The sequence below is a fragment of the Podarcis filfolensis genome (genome assembly GCF_964270895.1).
Source record: "Podarcis filfolensis genome assembly, chromosome: 13".
Classification (NCBI taxonomy): domain Eukaryota; kingdom Metazoa; phylum Chordata; class Lepidosauria; order Squamata; family Lacertidae; genus Podarcis; species Podarcis filfolensis.
This window is the reverse complement of record NC_139615.1, coordinates 44597343-44613207: the sequence shown is the minus strand read 5'-3', so window position 1 is coordinate 44613207 and position 15865 is coordinate 44597343. Positions and strand designations below refer to the sequence as shown.

Sequence of the window (15865 nt, the reverse complement as noted above, 5' to 3'; positions counted from 1 at the left end):
AGCTCAGTTAGTAAGATTGGTTGGAGGAGTTCCAGATAAATAAATATATAGGTAATAACAGGTATCTCTTTTATTCTAAGGTTCATTATGGTAACTGAGACCACTAGTTGAGCTTGGCTAGAATCTCAGGAAGGACATTTGCATGGGATACAGAAATCAGAGAAATATATGGGCTAAGAAGGCAAGGAGAGCCACTTCTTCTTTTGTCTGAAGGAAGGAATGACCGGGGGTGGGGGGGTGGGGAGAATTCTGGGACTGATCTCCACAGAAGCATTCCCCACCAGAGCCAGATTACCCAATGGACGGAGCAGGCACCAGCCTATGGGCCAGGCAACAACGGATGAGAATAAATACTGTTTGTTTTGCCTATTAATTATTGGTAAAATGAAAAATGTATCAGGATATGATTTGCGAGGAGCCCAGGGATATTTTGACTGCCTGGGGGCCTCCACAGGTTTCAACCTGGAACTGTGTCCAACCAAGGGTTCTCAAATGTCAAGGGTGCCCTGTAGGCAGAGCTGTAGCTGGGTGATCTTGCGCCCCTGGAGAACTATCCAGATTGCGCCCCCTAGCCACGGACAAATGAGCTCTACTTTCTGCCTCTCCTCCAACCCTCCACCCATTCAATTCACCCTCTATTAAAAACCTTTCCTTATGAGGCAATAATCAATATTTATGGACATATTTTTAGCCCATTTTGCGCTGTGCCCCTCACCTGCAGGGGCCCACCTTACCACCCCCTAACTACGGCCCTGCCTGTACAACCCTACAATTTGGCACCCCTCCCTCTTGTTCTTCCGCCTTCTTTGGGCCCCCTCTGCTGTGTGGGGCCGAGTGTGAGCGCACCGGCCGTGCCCCCCTCAGACTGCCCCACCCCTGCCGCAGAAGGGCACAGCATACCTGCAGATGTTGGTTTGGGACGTGGCACCGCTGGGCTGCTGCGTGGCCGGAGCCTTGACTGGCACTCCCAAACCACGGCCCTGCAAAGGAAGGACATCTTACTCTCCTGCCATAGGCATCCGCTCGAGGGGACAGGGGTCCCAGGGGCCCTCCCCAAAGATTTTGTTTCCCCCCAAAAAATGTTTTATTAATTTTCCAAAATAAATAAACAAGCAAACATAAATCTCAACTGTATTTAAACCAAACTTAGTAACATTGTTAAGTGACTTCCTCATATCCCCCTGGTTGAATTTCCGTGTATATCATTTTAACAGTTTTCCAAAACCTATATTCTTAAAAAATTAACTTAATCACTTAACATCTTTCTTTCTTCACAATTCAGCATTAAACATATCAATTCATCACGTTACGTATTTAAATCCTAAGGCTATCTGGTATTTGCAAGCTTTTCCAATTATTTTCTTCTGGGGCAGATTGCCTTTCATCTTTTCTCTCCCCCCAGCCACATCAGGGGGCGGCCAGCCAGCGGAGGGACCTAGGGGGCAGGTGGGAGGGTGAAGGCCGCTCCCTGCAAGGCCCTTTCCACCTGGCCAGGGGGGCGAGGCCCAGATCCACCAGCCAGCCCTACTGAAGAGGCTCCTCCTGAGGCTGGAGGAACGTCGCCCAGCTAGTGTTTGATTGATTTATTATGCTGTAAACTGCTTTGAGATTTTTATTAAAAATAGAAAGCGGTATAGAAATTAAAATAAATAAACAAATAAATAAATGTGTGGGAAATGGATTCCCCATGGAATTAACATGCCATGACATCCAGTCGCTCCTCACGGCGCCAGAGCAGCGGTATTGTAGCTTCCAGGCTCTCACCTTTGCGAAACTCAGCCATAGTGGAGCAGTAGAGCAGGGTCAGGTTCTGAAAGCAAGTCTGAATGTTGGGGGGAAGGCGGTTGAGAGTTGGTTGAGAGTGGCGGGTTCTAGAGGGGGGGGGCAAGGCGCAGCTTCCGATTGGCTGCAGGAGCTTCCTGCACTCAGAAGGAAGTGGATCGGACGTTCGGCTTCCAAAGAACGTTCCCAAGCCGGACACTCACTTTTAATTATTTTATTTGTTGAATTTATTTATTTTTTCATTTTTTTCCCAATGCAAAATCATAACAAAAATTACAAACATTGAATCCAAAATAATACTATACAAACAAAAAAAAACCCCGGAACATATAGGGGGAAAAAAAAAAACAGAAAAGAAAAAAAAAAGGAAAGGAAACAAAACTAAATTAAACAAAAATGAAAAAGCACACATCTACAGAAAAAAACCATATCATTACGTACATAAACACAAATTGACTTCCTTCCTTTGTTGAATTTATATTGCACTCTTTCTCCCGAAGGAGGCCAGAATGACATGGGATCTGGGTCTATTCTTGGCAGTTTCCCGTAGATATGACACAGCTGAGGCGCAACTGGGAACACTGTGTGAATAAAAACCAGTGACTTAAAAGTGCCAAAACTTACCTGCTTCTTTAGATGTGTGTCAGCAATGCAGACAATAGTGGCTAGCTTTCTTATTCTTTTGGATTGCTGCTAGATTCTGGCTTCCTCACATATAAATGTGGCAGACACAGTTAAAGAACAAATACTGTTCCTTCCATCATGCCTTCTTGGACCCATCAGTTCCACAACTTCAAGGTTGCCATGTTTAGACATCTGCGCCCGACGGCACAGGAGCCTCTTAGGACCTGGGAGACAGAAAGGAAAACACAAACAGAGGAAGAGGTTACAGGTGGGAAATGTCTAGGAATCCCAAAGTCTAAACTCAGAGACCTTGGCTTATGTGTCACAGGAGGACTCAGGATCCAGCCTGGAGCTCAACCTTTCTCTGTTCCGTTCCTCTGTCCAATTAAAGATTGTAAGCCCCCTCGGGGCAGGAACCTTTTGGTCAAGGGTCAGCCCTGAGTGCTCACTGGAAGGACAGATCCTGAAGCTGAGGCTCCAATACTTTGGCCACCTCATGAGAAGAGAAGACTCCTTGGAATAGACCCTGATGTTGGCAAAGATGGAGGGCACAAGGAAAGGGGACGACAGAGGACGAGATGGTTGGACAGTGTTCTCAAAGCTACCAGCATGAGTTTGACCAAACTGTGGGAGGCAGTGGAAGACAGGAGTGCCTGGCGTGCTCTGGTCCAGGGGGTCACAAAGGGTCGGACACGACTAAACGACTAAGCAACAACAACAAAGATAAATATCAGAGAAGCAGTTGGAGATGAAGACTTGGAGTGGGGAACAGTGGCGTAGCGTGGGTTGTCAGCACCCGGGGCAAGGCAAGTAATTTGCGCCCCCTAACCTGTGGATTTTAGCAGGGGGCAGAGAGCTGCGAGTGCGAGCGCGTTCCCCCTAGATGTTGCGCCCGGTGCGGCTGGCCCCCTCTGCACCCCCCACGCTACGCCACTGGTGGGGAAAGGTTTGGGGTAGAGAAGTGGAGTTGAATGTCATAAACATACAGGTGATGCAGAAATCCATGCATACAGTGGTACCTTGCGTTACATACGCTTCAGGTTACAGACTCTGCTAACCCAGAAATAGTACCTCAGGTTAAGAACTTTGCTTCAGGATGAGAACAGAAATCGTGCAGCGGCAGCGGGAGGCCCCATTAGCTAAAGTGGTGCTTCAGGTTAAGAATAGTTTCAGGTTAAGTACTGACCTCCGGAACGAATTACTGTAAGTACTTAACCTGAGGTACCACTGTATTACAAAGTCACGCCAGAACAGTGTGTAGAAAGGAAACTGAGGGCCAAGTACATAGCCCTGAAGTAACATCAACAGAGGGAGGAAAAGAATTAAGTAGAGCTCTCCCCCTATGGAAACATTAAAATAATTTATACAGATGGACTGAGAAGACCTTAATAAACCCAGCACTGTGGGACCATTGGTTTCAGATGTGAAGAAAAGGACAAATAGCAAGTGAAATACTTGCCTTTGCTGACCCCTGCAGGGCACTATGGAAAACCGCAATGCTTATACAGTGGTACCTTGGTTCTCAAATGCCAAAAACCCAGAAGTAAGTGTTCCGGTTTTCAAACGTTTTTCGGAAGCCGAACATCCGATGTATCTGTTGGCTTTTTTCCCCGGGGCCCCTGCACCAATCAGAAGCTGCGCCTTGGTTTTTGAACATTTTGGAAGTCAAACGGACTTCCGGAACAGATTAAGTTTGGCGTTTTTGTTTTTGCTATTTATTTTGCCTTTTTGTCTTTGAGGCTTTTTCAGTTAATTTATTTTTGTGACTGTGTGGAACCCAGTTCAGCTACTGATTGATTGATTGATTAATTGATCGTGTGACTGCAGAAATGGATAAAAGCCCACCATCCAAATAATGACTATTATCAGTGAAGGTAAGGGGGAAAAAATCAGTTTTTATCATCTACAATACTGTCTTATTTATTTTATAGTACAGCACATTGATTATTGCTTTCATTTTATGGATCCATAGTCTCGTTAGATTGTAAAAATTATGTTAAATTGCTGTCTTAGGGGTTGTTTCTAAAAGTCTGGAACGGATTCATCCATTTTGCATTACTTTGTATAGGAAAGCACGCCTTGGTTTTGGAACGCTTTGGTTTTGGAACAGACTTTTGGAACGGATTCAGTTTGAGAACCAAGGTACCACTGTAGAGCATTCCACACACAAACACATACAAAAATATGAGAGAGATTTGCTCTGTTATAATGGTTCTAGGATCTCAGGGAGCGACAGGCAGCAATAACAACAACAATTTTGAAAAGGAAAATCAATTCTAAAGCTATAAACTAAAATACTTACCCAGCATCGCCCGGCTGTGAGGCGTGAAGGCCGCTCCCTGCAAGGCCCTTTCTACCAGGTCTGGGGGGTGAGGCCCAGACCCACCCAGCCCTACGAAAGAGGCTCCCCCCGAGGCCGGAGGAACATCGCCCGGCTATTGTTTTATTGATTTAATATGCTGTAAACCGCTTTGAGATTATTAGTAAAAATATAAAGCAGTATAGAAATTAAAAAATAATAAAATAAAAAATATTACCAAATAAAGTGCACATAAACATGCATATGTTAGTGAAGATCACACACACACACAAATGCATTGTACTCGCACCGATTGCGTGTGACAATGTGTATGCTAGGCAAAATTCCATACAAAAAATGGGTGCGTTGGGAGAAATCTGCTCCTAAAATGCTGATAAATGTTCACGAGGACTAAAAAATAATTGCAGACTGATGCAGAACTGTGGTGAACTGAACTTCATATTGGCAAAATGGGAAATTGATGAACCTGGCAGATTTGCCCATGCTTATTTGTGTGGCAGGTCGGTGTGCTGTCCAGGGCTGTTGACAGGACACTTCAAGGCTCTTTCTCTCTCTTCTTCAAGGTCCTCTCTGCCCTCCCTTCTGACAGTTCTTTATCTTTAAGGTAGACTTGGACTGGACAGACCTCCAAGCAGAGAACTGTCTTCAAAAAGCTGGGCTTTGCATGGTGTTAGAAGAATTCTAAGGTCCCAAACATAAAATAAACGTTCATAAATGTACAAGGCAAACACCTACATAAGTATATAAACCACGTATCTGAAATAGTACAGGAGAGCAATCCTGAAGTCATTTTGACTCTCTCAAATTGACCTCAATATATTTCTCTGTAAGGAGGGAGGAAATGGGAAAGCCTTCTCTTTGTCTTTCTGCTTATAAACCCTGTCTTAAGGGCATATTCGTGTATGAGTACGGTGAGGGACGCGGGTGGCGCTGTGGGTTGAACCACTGAGCCTCTTGGGCTTGCCAATCAGAAGGTCGGCGGTTCGAATCCCCACGACGGGGTGAGCTCCCGTTGCTCAGTCCCAGCTCCAGCCAACCTACCAGTTCAAAAGCACATCAAAGTGCAAGTAGATAAATAGGTACCGCTCTGGCAGGAAGGTAAACGGCATTTCCGTGCGCTGCTCTGGTTCGCCAGAAGCGGCTTAGTCATGCTGGCCACATGAGCCGGAAGCTGTACGCCGGCTTCCTCGGCCAGTAAAGCGAGATGAGCACTGCAACCCCAGAGGGGTCCCTTTACCTTTAGGGTGAGCCTGTGACCTAGATTCAGGAATTAAAGTATTTAGCATCACAAAAGATGGCCAGGCTGCCATCAGTGACCATTAACAGATATCCTGGCCAACAGGATTTCTCCTGTAGACCACCTCCTTCTGTGATGTATGTATGATGTTGGGGGAGGGAGGTCTTGAGCTACAGGGAGGGCAATTTCAAAAGTCTATGTAAGGGCTTGTGCACCATTGTTCTGGGTTCCTCCTCCCTCCTTCATGTGATGAGTGAGGACCCTGTTGCAACAGTTGAATAAAGATCAGGCTTACTAGTTGCTTTGCTTCTCAGTATTCTCTGGTTGGCCTCTGTCATTTTCTCCTACCAGTAGGGAACCTACATAAGGACTCTATACGGGCCCATAAGGGAAAAGGACCAGGGCCCGTGTGGTCTTCACAGCTTACAGTGAAATTAAGAACGACAAAGCATCATCCTAAAATAAAGGCTTTATTGTCAAAAAATGCAGGAAATGGGTGTGTGTTTGCATGTGGGTTTTGCAAGATGCCAAGACTCTTCCCGGGTGGGTGGCACTTGGGTGCTGCTCTTTCACGGTGCCACTCCTGAGATTCCGTCCAGATGGGTGGTGAACGATGCTTGTTGCCTGAAGTTGCCGGGCTTTTCACCGCAGCATGCCCATTGCCTCAGGCAGCCCATATCCCGGCTCAGCCGTTGCAGGTCCTTACGGAAGCGCATGCCCAGGAAGGTGTGGAGCACAGGGTTCAGACAGCAGCGGGCAAAGGCCAAGGCACTGGTGATGAGGAGGGCCAAGTCCCGGCGGAGGATGACTTTGCAGCTCGACGCCTGGTGTCCCATCAAATCGGCCGTGTCCAGTGCGGTGAGCAGCGCGTAGGGCAACTGCAAAGCCAGGAAGACCAAGACCAGGGCCAAAATCAAGCGCAGGGCCTTGAGAGACTGGGCGCACGGAGAGGCCAGGAGAGCACGGGCGATGGCTGTGTAGCAGGCCGCCATGACTGCGAACGGGAGCACAAAACCCAAGGCCACTTGCACCAGGCTGATGGCCGCTGTGACGTCCGCCACCCTGCAGAGGCTCACGCCCCCGTAGTCCTCAACACGGGCGTACAAGAAGTGGGGCAGTGCCAGAGCCGCGGAGAGCAGCCACACCAGCCCTGAGCAAAGCCGACCCCAGAAGGTGGCGGAGGAGTGCAGGCGATGGGCGACGGGTGCCCCCACGATGGCCACGTAGCGGTCCACGGTGAGGCCCATGAGGGACAGGAAGCCGCTATAGAAGTTGAGGGCGTGGAGGCCCTGCAAGGCCTGGCACGTGCCGGTGCCCGGGCTCCAGCTGCCCACCATCCCAGCCACGCCCACGGGCAACGTCAGGAGAAGCAGCAAGTCAGAGACGGCCAGGTGCAAGAGCAGGACGTCCCCGAGGGACTGGGCCGTGTGATAGCGGGTGCGCACCAGCAACAGGATCCCGTTGCCCAGGACGCCCAGCACGCAAAAGAGGACGGCCATGACGGGGAGGTAGATGTGAGCCACAGCACGGAGGGCCGCCTTATCGCACAACTCAGGCAGGTCTGGCGGCGATGCGTTGTAATCCCACGGGTACCACTCGGTGGTGACCGCTGGCTCATCCATCCAAGGAATCGGCTCCTGCAAAGCAGGGGGTGCTTATTATCATGCTTTATTATTATAATGGTACCTCGGGTTACATGCGCTTCAGCTTACAGACGCTTCAGGTCACAGACTCTGCTAACCCAGAAATATTACCTCGGGTTAAGAACTTTGCTTCAGGATGAGAACAGAAATCGTGCTCCGGCGGCGCGGTAGCAGCAGGAGGCCCCATTAGCTAAAGTGGTGCTTTAGGTTAAGAACAGTTTCAGGTTAAGAACGGACCTCCGGAGCGAATTAAGTTCTTAACCCGAAGTACCACTGTATTACTGTACTGGCCTGAATCTGAGCTTCGCTTTCCTCCCAAATTCCAACCATGAAAAGTTAAAAGTGTGGCTTATATTCACAGCCCTACGGTATGCAGCCAGGAGCGTGGGGCAAATAGCGCCAGTAGCGCAGCAAAGTGGTGGTGTGTAGTCCCCCGTCCTCTCCACCAAGACTGGGAAGCAAGGAAGGGAAAAGGCTGCCGTCAACGCAGCCCCCCCACCCCCCAGTATGCAGCCAGGAACAGAGCAGCTTATGCAGTGGATGCTCGGGTTGCAAACGTGATCCGTGCGGGAGGCACGTTCGCAACCAGCAGCATTCACAACCCGCAGTGCCGCATCTGCGCATGCGCGGGCCACAATTCAGCACTTCTGCGCATCCACAAAGCATGATTTAGCGCTTCTGAGCTTGCGCAAGCACAGAAACCCAGAAGTAACCCGTTCTAGTACCTTCGGGTTTCGGCGCGTACATAACCCGAAAACGCGCAACCTAAAGCATCTGTAACCCGAGGTATGATTGTATTCGGGTATTTTTTCTTTCCCCCCTCTAATTTTAAAGGTGTGGCTTATATTCAGGTGCAGCTTATATTCGGGCCAATATGGTAATAATAATAATAATAATAATAATAATAATAATAATAATAATAATAGAATTTTATTCCGCCCTATACCTGTGAATCTCAGGGCGGTTCACAAAATAAAATCTAGATATAAAACCACAAAATACATAATAACAACAAAAACAACCCAATAGCCCACTCCCCACAAAAAATCATATTGTAAAGGGTATAGGATGTTGATTAGGTCAGCCAAGCGCCTGGATGGGACGCAGGTGGCGCTGTGGTCTAAACCAGAGCCTAGGGCTTGCTGATCAAAAGGTCGGTGGTTCTAATCCCCGCAATGGGGTGAGCTCCCATTGCTCCGTCCCTGCTCCTGCCCACCTAGCAGTTCGAAAGCATGTCAAAGTGCAAGTAGATAAATAGGTACCGCTCTGGCTTAGTCATGCTGGTCACATGATCTGGAAGCTGTCTGCGCACAAACGCCAGCTCCCTTGGCCTATAGAGCGAGATGAGCGCCGCAACCCCAGAGTCGTCCACAACTGGACCTAATGGTCAGGGGTACCTTTACCTTTTAAGGGCCTGGTTAAAAAGGAACGTTTTTGCCTGGCACCTAAAGGTATATAATGAAGGCGCCAGGCGAACTTCCCTGGGGAGAGCATTGCACAAACAGGGAGCCACTACAGAGAAGGCCCGTTCTCGTGTTGCCACCCTCCGGACCTCTTTAGGGGGTGGCACATGAAGAAGGGCCTCGGAAGATGATTTCAGGATCCAGGTAGGTTCATATGAATATAGGCAATCCTTTAGGTACAGTGGTACCTCAGGTTAAGAACTTAATTCATTCTGGAGGTCCGTACTTAACCTGAAACTGTTCTTAACCTGAGGTACCACTTTAGCTAATGGGGCATCCTGCTGCTGCCGCACAATTTCTGTTCTCATCCTGAAGCAAAGTTCTTAACCTGAGGTACTATTTCTGGGTTAGCGGAGTCTGTAACCTGAAGCATCTGTGTTATGTACTGAAGTTCTCACCCTGGGCCAGCAGGGGGATACTATAGATAGTTTTCACTCAGGTCCACATATGCAAATAAGGGATTGAAAATGACGTTCAGTGATTGGATAGTTACAGAAAATGGTTACTGTTGCGTTGTAGTGGAGCTCTATATAAGCAGGCTGGCTGAACAGTTCAGTTCAGTTCTGTTCTGGCCTGTGAATAAACAAGAGCTGTTTGAAGAATCGCTGTGTCGTCTGATATGTTCACCCACAACTTAACAGTTTGTAACCTCAGGTACCACTGTATTGTGGTCCAGAGCCATTTAAGGCTTTAGAGGTGAAAACCAGCACTTTGAATTGGGCCCGGAAACTAATTGGTAGCCAATACAGTCGGAGCAGGATTGGTGTAATATGCACAGACCGTCCTTCTCCAGTGAGCGTCCTGGCCACTCAATTCCGCACTCTGCTTTATGAATTCTGAATTCTGCTTTATGGGATGGGTGACATGGTGAAAGTGGGCAGTGACATGTGACATGCATGCGAAGCGTGGCTTAGACGTGGGCGCACCTTTTAGTTTGCAAAACGGATGAAGATGTGCACACTGAACAAATGCTCCCAGAAAATGCTCCGTCTCCACCCTTGCCTCCACCCCCCTCCCTGCAATAAAAGGGTTAACTTTGGATGCCATGGTGGGCCAGGATTGATCCTGGGGGTGGGGGTTCTCCGTCCCTGGTGTCACCCCCCTTTAAAGCTATCTAAGCTGCTGGTCACCACCTCGTCTTTGGGTAGCAAATTGCAAAGTGTAACTATGTGATGTATGAATCTGTTCTGAATTTCTACAATTCGACTTCACTGGATGATTCCAGTTTCTAGTATTATGAGAGAGCGAGCGAAACATCCCCTCCATTCACTTTCTCCACAATATGCATCATTTTAGATACCTCTTCATGTAGTTATACATTGCTTTACAGATACCTGCAAGTAACGACAAGTGCAGACTAACAGGATGCTTAATCTCAACTGGTAGTAGATTTCTTTTTCCCTTTTTGCAAGTCACTGGGCGGTGGGGCTGCTATCCCTCTCCTCCCCACTGCCTACCAATAACAACCTCTTTCAAAATAATTCTGGTATGGGGGGGCCACTAGGTGGCGCATCGGACGATGGCTGACAATAACATCTCTCCGACCCACACGAGGTAATTTGGAGGCTATGATGGGGGTAATTAGCCTCCTTAACCCCCCCAGGATTGTGGGGGGGACGGCCCTTGCCTGCTGTGCCCTATACCACCCCCCAAATTTGTGGGGGTGGGGGCACTAGGCACAAAGCCCTCCTGTGGGATTCCGGCACTCCTGGACGCCGTCCCTGATTCGCGCCGCTAGTTGCAAGCATCTTCAAAAGAAACAATTTGGACGAGATAAATTGCACATGCTTCAAGGAAAAAGGGGAGTAAAGACTGCTGACAGAAGAGATCTCTGATAACAAGACAAGAATAAAATATGAGAAGATACGTCAAGATACGGTATGACTGAGGGGGGAGGGGAAAAAAACCTGCCTTCCTTTTTCTTATGTGATTTAACAAGAATCCCCTCCCCTAATGAGTCAGAAACTAAGGACTTAAGCTGTGGATTTAAGGCTGTGTGGAGATAAACTTTCGAACCAAAGCAATGTTTCAAGATGAAGCTGGAAAGCTAAGAGTTTTGGAATGATGCAGTTAAAAATGCCGTCGCCATTTTGGGAGGCATTGTTGGAGCTCTTGGGTCTGGGAGGAGAAAGAGAGAAATAGAGTTGTTTACATATCATGGATCAACTTCTCGGTGGGACTTAAGAGCGACAAATGCCAAATTTATGATGGAAAGAGCGATGTTATCTACGAAGGAGATATATGGAAACCATCTGGACTTAGTGGAGGAACGGGAAATCCACACAGGATTATTATTTTGCTTATCGGCTTAAGGAGACTAACAGAAGAGATCGTAAAGGAAAAATAGAAATTATATGAACAAGATATGATGTGGAAACACCAAGATAAGACTGGATAGAATTATGAATTTTGTTTGGACTGATTGGGACTGATTTGGACATTAACGCAGTAATAAGAAGATGATCTGAATCCCCCTTTGGATCTTGAAGTATGGGTTCCCCCAACAAAATTTAAAAATTTGTCTTTGTAATTTGGAATTTATGTGATGTGATTTAATTTGATGTGATTGGCCAGTTAATAAAAATTATTAAAAACAAACAAACAAAAAAACAAAAAAACAAAGTAATTCCGGTATGTTTGTGCTGATGATTATTATTTCACTATTTAATAAATTTATACGTCACCTTTCATCCAAGGACCACTCAGCATTTCACAATATAAAAACACAAAAATGCACACTATACAGTGGTACCTCGGGTTACATATGCTTCAGGTTACAGACTCCGCTAACCCAGAAATAGTGCTTCAGGTTAAGAACTTTGCTTCAGGATGAGAACAGAAATCGTGCTCCGGCGGCACGGCAGCAGCAGGAGGCCCCATTAGCTAAAGTGGTGCTTCAGGTTAAGAACAGTTTCAGGTTAAGTATGGACCTCCGGAACGAATTAAGTACTTAACCCGAGGTACCACTGTAGTTACAAACAAAATAGTCACACACACAAGTATTATGATGGCAGGGAGGATCTCAAGGAATAAACTGGTGGGGTTAATCTAGAATAATCCTGCGCTTGTCCCTTGGGATTCCATAGGAACATAATAGGTAAAGGTAAAGGACCCCTGGATGGTTAAGTGTAGTCAGGTGACTACGGGATTGTGACGCTCTTCTCGCTTCCAGGCCGAGGGAGCCGCCGTTTGTCCGCAGACAGCTTTCTGGGTCATGTGGCCAGCAGGACTAAGTCACTTCTGGCACAACGGGACACCGTGACAGAAATCAGAGCGCACGGAAACACCATTTACCTTCCTGCCATAGCAGTACCTATTTATCTACTTGCACTGGCATGCTTTCAAACTGCTAGGTTGGCAGGAGCAGGGACTGAGCAACAGGAGCTCACCCCGTCTCGGGGATTCGAACCGCTGACCTTCTGATTGGCAAGCCCAAGAGGCTCAGTGGTTTAGACCACAGCGCCACTCGCTGCATAATAATAGCCTGCTGGATCAAGGCAATGGTCCATCTCGTCTAGCATCCTGTTCTCACAGTGGCAAAACCAGATGCCTGTGGGAAACTGGAAAGCAGGATTCGAACACAAGAGCACCCTCCCTCCCGTAGCTTCCAGTAACTGGTATTCAAAAGCATTGATGTCTCCAACGATGGAGACAGAGCATAACCATCATGGCTAGCACAGTTTGTCTAATCCTCTTTTAAAGCCATCGAAGTCGGGGGCAGTCCTGGTCAAGCCGGTCCCATAGTTGGACTACACACTCTGTGAGTAAGTTATTTTTATCTGTCCTAAATCTTCCGGCGTCCAGCTTCATTGGATATCCGCGGATTCCACGGTTGTGAGAGAGGGAGGAAAACATTTCTCTACCCACTATCTCGTAATTTCACGAACTTCTCCTCCTGCTCGTCTCTTCTCAAAAGGGGGGTTGCAAGGAGCGTACACCCCAATCGCTCTTGAGAGCAAGTCCTCTCCCACTTACCTCAACTTCAACGTGCTCTTTGCCCTCCATCATGTCGCAGTCACATCCTTGAAGGCTGTCTCGTTTTTTTTATACGCCGGCTGCTCTGCCGAGCGATTTTGTGGCTGATTCTGAAAGGGCTCGCCCCCTCCTTGATACTGAGATAAACACGCCAAGAATAAGTGCTGCATTAACCACATCTAAACCTAGCAAGCCTGGGCTTACTTTGCAGATACGACATGGTGCGTGCGATGGAGATAATTTGCAAAAGTGTTGTGAATCTCACATAGTTTAAAAGTTGGGGGGGGGGGTTCCACCTGCTCAGGGCATGCTTGTAAGCAAAGTTATGAAATCTGTTTTGAGTGTTTGTGGGTGCAGAATGATGGGGCGGAATTTCCCTCTCCTCAGGGCCGATTAATGAAAATGTGATGTTGTATAGAAGACACAACTTCAAACCCATCACATCGCGTCTCTTTCCAGTGAAAAATGACGCCAGTGGTCCATTTAGTCTGGCACCCTGTTGTCGCAGTGGCTGACCTGTGAGAAGCCCAAAGGCAGGATCCGAGCGCAAAGGCACTGTCCTCTCCTGCGGTTTTCAGCAACTGTCATTCAGAGGCATGGCTGCTTCTCACTATGAGACGTAAGAGGAATGTGTTCTGGTTGAACATTTATGCTCCCTGTTCTCACCCACCACAGAGCAAAAAAGCCAGGCCTGAAACAGATCCCTTTAGAACTACAGTACACAGCTGTCATCCGTCCCTTATTTGGCGGGAAACTCCCTTATCCCACTGCCGTGTCCCGCTGCTGTCCCTTATTGATGATGTCCCTTAAATTTCCCGGGTTTCAAAGGAAGCAGCTCCTCTCCCTCCCTCCCTGCCGGCCAGGGAGGAGGGAGGCTCCAACTGGGTTGCTTGGCTGCGTTGCTCACCCAATAAGGAGTCTAAGAACGACTGGGGGGGTGGAGCTTGCATGCCTTGTGCCGATCAAATCGGCCGCGTTGCCTGGGGACTCGCCTTTGCTCAGCACTTCCCAGCGGAGAGGTGACGGTGGTTTTCCTTGCTGCATCCCCTTTGCCGGGTTGCTGCGCTGTGGGAACCACCGCCTGAGGCTTCGTTTGGCTGCTGGCTGGGCTTTCTGCCTTTGGCTCGGAGGGGCTCAGAAGTTGAACATACCTGTGCCCGGAAAATCTCTTATTTTGGCTTCTGATCCCTTATTTTCGAGGCTGCTGGTCCCTTATTTTCAAATTTGTAAGTTGACAGCTATGCTACAGTAGACGCTTGGGTTGTGAATGTGATCCGTGCGGGATGCACATTCACAACCCACAGTGGCGCGTCTGCGCACGCACGGGTTGCGATTCAGTGCTTCTGTGCATGGGCAAAGTGCAATTTAGCACTTCTGTGCATGCGCATCCGCTGAAACCCATTCCCGTACTTCCGGGTTTCGGCGGTTCCGTAACCCGAAAAAACGCAACCTGAAGTGTAACCCCAGGTATGTCTGTATGTAGAACAGTGACAAAGACAAAACCACCACCAACAAAAAAGTTCTCTTTTTTAAAAAGTCATTTTTATTTGATTTTATATATAAATTTATAACAAAACCAAATACATATCCATATAAAGAGATTCCTCTATATCTCCAGACTCCCATCCCCTCCACAGGTCCTATTGTCCACTCTTTCAACTGCATATCATTTCATAATCTACATTTTATATCTCTCCATATTGTCCATAGTATTTGTTATATTACAAGTGAGATTAAAATCCTGCTAATGTTTTCATCTGCTTACAGTGGTCTCCTAAATAAATTATAAATTTCCCCCATTCTTTTTTGAAGTTTTTGTCGTCTTGGTCCCTGAGCTTTCCGGTAAATCTTGCCATTTCAGCGTAGTCTAACAGCTTGGTTTGCCATTCCTCTCTGGTAGGGACTATTTCTTCTTTCCATCTCTGGGCTAATAGCATCTGTGCTGCTGTTGGCACATACATGAAGAGCCTTATCTGTTCCTTTGGGATGTCGGTACCTACAATTCCTAATAAGAAGGCTTCTGGTGTCGTTTTTTTTATTTTAAACATTTTTTCCCAAATAATGTGCAAAACAGGCTCAAGCATGTATTGGAGATGTAAGGAAAAAGAAGGGACTTTTTATCATAAGTGGTGGGATTGCAGTGAGATCAGAAAATTTTGGGAAATGATATATAATGAGTTGAAGAAAATGTTCCAATTAACATTTGTTAAAAAAACCGGAAGCATTTTTGTTAGGAATTGTTGGGAAAGACCTGCCAAGGAAATTTAAGAATATCTTTATGTATGCGACAACGGCGGCAAGAGTCTTAATAGCACAAGGATGGAAGAATGAAGAAACCCCGACTAAAGAACTGTGGCAAGAGAAATTGATGGATTACGTGGAACTGGCGAAACTGACACACAAACTGCGTGACAAGGACAACTGTGACTTTAAAGAAGCATGGGAACCTTTTGCAAAGTACTTAAAGAAACAACAAAATGAATTGGACTCCTTGGCAGGTTTTGAATAAACACCCACAAATTTATTATGAATAATACATAGACAGATAAGTTAAGGATCTTTACAATTTTACAATATACAGAGAATTATAAGTACAGAAAACCAGAGAGAGGAGCTGAGGGAAGTCCGGGGGGGGGGGAGGGGGTTCTTTTTGGGGGAGGGGGGAGGAAAAAAATTAGGGAATTTTTTTTTGGAAGGTATGTTTTATTGTTAAAATATTATATTGTTGTTATGTTCAATAAAACGCTTTAAAAAACAAACAAACAAACTTTTTTTTCAGTTCATTATATATCCTTTCCTAACAAAAAACAAAAACCCAACG

General features: G+C 47.0%; 1 protein-coding gene across 1 annotated transcript; it reads right to left on the bottom strand.

The window, feature by feature from the left end:
• Positions 1–6464: 6464 nt before the first annotated feature.
• Positions 6465–13093, bottom strand: CCR10 (C-C motif chemokine receptor 10). Its single transcript, XM_083583420.1, has 2 exons — positions 13045–13093; positions 6465–7600 (listed from the first exon to the last, which is right to left on the bottom strand). The coding sequence occupies exons 1-2, from the start codon at positions 13075–13077 to the stop codon at positions 6533–6535; spliced, it is 1101 nt and encodes a 366-aa protein (XP_083439546.1). The 5' UTR covers positions 13078–13093; the 3' UTR covers positions 6465–6532.
• Between the last annotated feature and the right edge of the window lie 2772 nt (positions 13094–15865).